At 40.7% G+C, this 6358-nt stretch overlaps 1 protein-coding gene across 1 annotated transcript; it reads left to right on the top strand.

The window, feature by feature from the left end:
- Window positions 1-1635: 1635 nt before the first annotated feature.
- On the top strand, window positions 1636-4750 carry LOC125529925 (factor of DNA methylation 4-like). Its single transcript, XM_048694355.1, has 6 exons — window positions 1636-2232; window positions 2349-2428; window positions 2704-2766; window positions 2849-3142; window positions 3260-3454; window positions 4502-4750. Exons 1-6 carry the CDS (start codon window positions 1638-1640, stop codon window positions 4745-4747), a joined length of 1473 nt encoding a protein of 490 aa, XP_048550312.1. The 5' UTR covers window positions 1636-1637; the 3' UTR covers window positions 4748-4750.
- The last annotated feature ends 1608 nt before the right edge of the window (window positions 4751-6358 follow it).

Here is a 6358-nt window from a genome sequence, read left to right as displayed (position 1 = left end):
CTCACGAGCGGGAGGGCCCTGAGTCCCCGCCGCCGCCGGCAATGGCAAGGCTTCGCCCTCGGGCAGCGGCGAGGGAGGAGGAGGAGGAGGAGGAGGAGGAGAAGGGAAGGCCGGGCGACGGGATCTGGGAGCCTCCGGGCCGCCACACGGGGGCGACTCGGGTGGAGGCAGGTGCGACCCAATTTTTTATGAGGCAGAATGAAATATTGTTCTGTGTGAATTATTATAATTTCTGTAATATACTGTATAGTAATCGATAAATTAAAGATCTAAAAAAATAAAATACGAGTAATACTCAGTGTGAATGGAGAAAGCAAGCTGCATTCTCCCAAGAGACTTGCGTTCTCATCGAGAGCGTCTCCTACTCAGAGCAGCATTAAGTGCTTCGGTTACTGACTGGAAGTCCCTGCGTCCACTTAATTTCTACCCCTCCTGTATGTACTTGAAAAAGGGTGCACACTTTCTTGCTGGGGGCGACGGCGGCCGGCGGGTTAGACACGTCAGGTTGGGATTAGGGCGGCGGAGGAGCCGCGGCGGTGATTCGCCCGATCAGCCGGTCAACATCCTCATCGGCGGCGGCTGCAGGAGCAGGTAAGTGTATCGCTCATCGCTCAGTTGAATCTCGAAGCCCAGATTGGGGCATTTGAACCAGGGGCAAACCCCATCATTTTTCTTGAATAATCCATCATCACTTGATCCGATGCATTAGTTCATTTCTCTGTTTCTCTGTTTTTTACTACGATTCTCTGAAAGAGATCTTTTACATGCTCATTTGATGGGGGTTTCTCTGTTTCTCTGTTCTTTGATCCGATGGCGTAGTATAAATGGGGGTTTTCTGCTGCAAAGATAAATGATGCTTTGCTGTATCATTTGCATTCAGAATCGTGAATGATATAAATGAAACAAAAAGTACAAAACTAGAAACACATATAAAGATGAAACATGGACGAACTTGTTGTGGAAATAAATTCAGAGTCAGAGTCCTCTGCATTTGCTCTTCTGGTTCCAAAGGAAATATGTTGGCTCTTATCCGATGCAAAATCTTGATGCGCAGGGCCTGAAAGACTATGGGAATTTTGCCCTCATTCCATGGTTCGACACCTAATCCAAATCTACTCCTTCCTAAGCGTATCTTCAGTGCGTGTAGGTCCACAAAATTCAACACCTAAACGTATAAGCTTTCTTTGTAGCAGATGTTAACTGGATACTGATATGTATGTTTGTTGATAGATCATGTTTTCCTTCGCTCACATCTTCTGAGCAATGCTCGTTTTATGTTTTATGAGAAACCTGAGATTAATGGATGATATTGTCATATGCACTGAAGAATTCTTTTTTTTTTCGAAAAGGAGGATAACGCGCGGACTCTGCATCGAGCGACATAAGCACTGAAGATATGCTCAGGTTTTTTTTAATGTTCTGTTGGTTTTATGACTCGATCCTTTGTTTTTTTTTTCTGTAGGAGTTAATTTTATTTATTCTTGAATCGTTCTCCATAATGCTGGCCAGCATAGTTTTGAATACCGAAAGTGTTATGTTATTTGTACATCATCCATGTCTCATCTTTTTTATGTTGGACACTATTTCAGAAGGAGACCGCAAAATTAGTGGCTCTGAGCCAGTCTCCGGAAATGGCTATGGAGCATGATCAACCTCATGAATGCAAAGACGATGAGCAGTTCGCTTGGCCATGGAAGGGTGTTCTTGTTAACGTGCCTACCGAATGGAAGAACGGGCGCCGCGTCGGAGAACAAGGAAACCACTTGAGGGATCAGCTCTCGCAATTTTGCGCACGAAAGGTTATTCCTTTGTGGGACAAACACAACGGCCATACTAGGAGTGCCATTGTGGAGTTCACAAAAGACTGGAGTGGTTTCAAAAATGCAATGGACTTTGAAAATCACTTTGAGGCACGAGGATGCGGCAAAAGGCACTGGAAGGGGCAGCAGTACCATGGGCCGGAGATGTTTGGTTGGGTTGCAAGAGTGGATGATTACAGATCGTACACGCCTATTGGTTCCTGGTTGCGTAAGTACAGTGATCTAAAAACCATTGTTGATCTTAAGAATGAAGAAGCCCGTAAAACTGGCAGACTTGAAGAAAGTCTAGACAAACGGGTTGAGGCAATGGATAGGAATGTGCAAGAGCTTGAGTACGAGTACAATCAAACGACTCAATTGCTTGGTAAGGCAGAGGAGGATATGAAGAAGCTCATCCAGTCTCACACTGAAGGTCTGTGTCAATCTTTGTCTATTTTATTTGAACTCTGTAATTATCATCGCATCTGCAATTCTGTCTTGGCATACTTGGATCGTATGGTTTGTTAACACTTATTTCATTTGTACCAGAAATTCACAAAATACAGCTTGATGAGCTAGCTGCTATAGACGAGTCTAACAGAATCACCCTCGAGCAAGAGAAGGAAGAGGTGTGTGACATCTTGTTTCTTGTATATTGAGTTTCTCTAGGGAGCGATAGAAGATGATTGTTTGTTTCCATGTTCTTCTGCATAACAACATTGCATATACTATTACGTTATAAAATTATTAGATGCAGCATGTTTAGCAATATGAATTTGTTTTTACCGTTGTAGTTTGTAGGGAGGCCATATTGCTAGTGAAAAAAGTGCATTGTTGCTAGGTAATTACCATTTAGTGTACTGTGTTGTACACATAACTAACTTTGGTCTGTTTTCAAACAAAGCGTGCTTTGATGGAGAAAGTGAGGGCAAGTGAAACTTTGCTTAAGCTTGTTGAAGAACAGCAGGTTTGGGTCTTTGTAATTGTTTCTCACATCTGACTGTATAATAATCTATACAAGTGTCTTATTTATTGTGTGTAAAATGCAGAGGGAGACAAAACTTGCTCTAGATAAGGATCTTGAGATACGGCAACTAATTCTTGACAAGCAGGCTCTTGAAATAGAACTGAAACAGCTACAGGGTGAATTGGAAGTAACGGAGATTATGCCAGGTGAGGAAGTTTCGAAGAAGAAGAGAATTGGTGAACTCCGCGAGAAGCTAGAAGAGAAGTATGAGGAAAAAGAATATTGGGAATCAGTCCATCAGGGTCTGATTGCCAAGCAAACAGCACATACTAATGAGTTGCGACCTGCTAGGAAGAGGCTAATAGATGTAAGCTACGTAAATTATCTTAGTTCTTGTCCAGTACTGTGTAACGTCATGCGGTCGATGATGACCTATTGCTTTTGTGTAACTTCTGAACAGCATTATCCTTCTGATTTGTTGCTTGTATGGCAGGGCTTCCAGGACCTTACAAATGGTCGAGGAAATATAGGCATCAAAAGAATTGGCAAACTTGAAGAAAAAGCATTCTTAAATGCTTGTAAGAAACAGTTACCAGAAGACGATGCAGAATTTACAGCTGCCATTCTTTACTCCAAGTGGGAAACTCAGATTGAAAATTGGTCTGCCATGTTTCATGGGAATAGCACGGTACACACTTTCTTTCCTCTAACAGAACTTTTAATCTCAAGTTATCAATTTCAGGGTGGACTTGTAGTTGTTCTGAACACTTCGTGGTTGCCAATTTTTCTTGACACCCAAAAATTCATGAATCGTTCAGTGTTTTGTCAAACACCTTTCACTTCAACCATTAACAGAAACAAAGTTATTCCGTTTTTTTTAGAAAAGCATGATGTACCCCTGGCCTCTGCATCTGAGTGATGCATACAGCGACAAAGTTATTCCGATTTAAAATGTGAAAACTACATCAATAAATTTTTGCTAGGAAGAATACTTGCAATACTCAACATCACAACCTTATATTTTCACTAGTATAGTTATATAAAACCGAAGAAAAGGTTCATTTTAGCCTTGAATTATTGTGCTCTGTCCGACTTGAACCATGATCTATGAAGGTGCCTATATCAAATCCTGGACTTTTCAAAACCTTTCAAAATGAAATATATACCTGTTCTGAAAAGTGGTTTTGTATTTTGGACCTTTAAAGAAGTATCGATTTTTTCAAGGTTGTAGGAAATGCTATGAGATGATAAACCATAAAATTTGATCAAAATATCTGAATATTTATGTTATGTACATATATAAATGGCAAGAAATTCATGTTTTTTCTGTAGCACCCATTAGGATGGTTTTGCTTCTCTTTTATATTTAAGGTTAAATTGAGGAACATCTTGAACTTAATCGATGCTACAGATTGAAAACCTGCAAACATTCATCCAAAAAAATATGATAATCTGTCTTCTGTCCAGAATAAAAGAGGATTATTTCTTAGGATGATGGGAAGGTCCAAAAACTAAAAGATCATGGTGATTTAAATTGTTCATGCAGAATATTCACAATATTCTGACTTTATTTTTCCACTGGTGTGGTGATACAAGAAGTAATTAAGTATGTGTATATTAAGTTCATTATAATGTTCGTAACAAATTTTTGATTCAAAATGTTGTGTCTGATCACTGCCAGCATTCCATAGATAGTTGTGTCATCTTGTCTAACGGCGCGTGAGCTTTGGTGCAGGAAATTATCTCCAAGGACAATGAGAAGCTCCGGCAACTAAAGGAAGAGCACGGCGAAGAAATGTACGCCTTGGTAACAAAGGCGCTGGATGAAGTCTACAATTACAAGCCTTGTGCGGAAGAACAAGGTCGAGAAATCTATGGTGTACCTGTGTTGTGGAACTACAAGGCAGATCGGCGTGCGACGGTAAAAGAAGGCATCCAGTACGCCCTGGAAAAGTGGGCAACAAAGAAAAGGAAGCGCTGAGCCCAGAATCTGGCCGGGGTAGTGTCCTCATAAGTGAGCCTTAAGTAGTCCTGGTGATTTTGCCTGAATTGGACACTTTATCGCCAGGGCGGAGGTCTCTCTTCCCTTGTTTGAAAAATATATCTGTCCGATGTCATGTTCAGGCTGATATTCTCCAACTCCTTATCTTTGATGGTATATACTGAGTACTGTTTATGTTCGTGAGATTTTGAATGATGTTTTTTTGAAAAGGAGATCTCCCCGGCCTCTGCATCAGAACGATGCATACGACCACCTCAATTAATAAGCAAAAAGGTTCAACAAAGGTCTTATAGTCTCAATAAAAGGAAAAAAGACTCACAGAGAGCATAAGAAATAAGCAAACATAAAGCCACAACCGGCTGGCATAAGAAAAATAGGAAAATTAATTGCCTATCCTATTACATGACCGTCATTCAAACCGGTTGAAAATAGCCCGTGCTACCATCTCCTCTGTCGGAGTGAGTAGCGACCACATACGGATAAACGCAGTGGCTCGGAAGATAACCTGCAAAAAATGAATATTTGTTGTTCTGTTAAGATTTTGAATGATGTTAATCCTAGTTATAATCTGTTACTAGTGTGTTCTATATTTTCGTGAGATCTTTGAATTGCAACGTGAACCTGCAAATCGAAATGCAGATGCAGAGGCGGCAAGTAAAGCTGTACATGTAGCTTCATGGAAACCATCCTTCTTACAGGACTACGTGAGATATATCAGAAAAAAAGAGGATCTATCTTCTATTGTATTTCTGAGCCTCTCTTGCACCTGCCTCTGAATTTTGTATTGATCGTCAAGTCACCCTTTTTATCCCCGCCCCACTCCCCGCGTTAGTATAGAAAAGAAAGATCTAGCCAGCAAGAAAATCTAGATTAGTTGAGGTTCAAACGCAGATGTGTGATTATTTTTTTGGAAAACATCCGATTTATTCATTTTCAATCATGCGAGTACAATGAACATCATAAATAATAAAAATTACATTCGGATCCGTAGACAACCTAGTGACGACTACAAGCACTGAAGCGAGTTGAAGGTGCCGTCGTCATCGCCCTTCCTCACCAGATCCAGGCAAAACTTATTGTAGTAAACAGCTGAGAAGTCGTCGTTGTAAGGCCTCATAGGACCAACACAGCAGAACAACAACCACCGTCGATGAAGAGTAGCGTATGTCGAAAAGATCCAACCTGAAAACACACGAACGTACACTACTAGAAAAAGGGCTTGACCACTAATGGCGCACCAGAAACGTGGTGCGCCACTACTAAATAGTAATGGCGCCCCATGAGCTGGTGCGCCACTACTAACATTTTTTTAAATTTTTTCAGAAATACTAATGGTGCACCTACCACACAATGCGTCACTATTATTTTTTTTGCAAAACTATTATCATTTTTATTTTTTGAACTCATAAATATTTTTAAATTTAATTCATGGGCACTTTTTGAATTCATGTATATTTTTTCAAATTTGATGATATTTTTTCATATTCAATATGAAAAAATATTGAATATTCATGAGGACACTCGATCACGATCCCCCTCCATCTCGATCGATATCCCCCCTCGCCGGATCCCCCTCGCCGCCGAGCACCC

Source organism: Triticum urartu, unplaced genomic scaffold, assembly GCF_003073215.2.
Source record: "Triticum urartu cultivar G1812 unplaced genomic scaffold, Tu2.1 TuUngrouped_contig_5949, whole genome shotgun sequence".
NCBI classification, from domain to species: Eukaryota; Viridiplantae; Streptophyta; class Magnoliopsida; order Poales; family Poaceae; genus Triticum; species Triticum urartu.
This window is presented reverse-complemented; position numbering and strand designations above follow the sequence as displayed.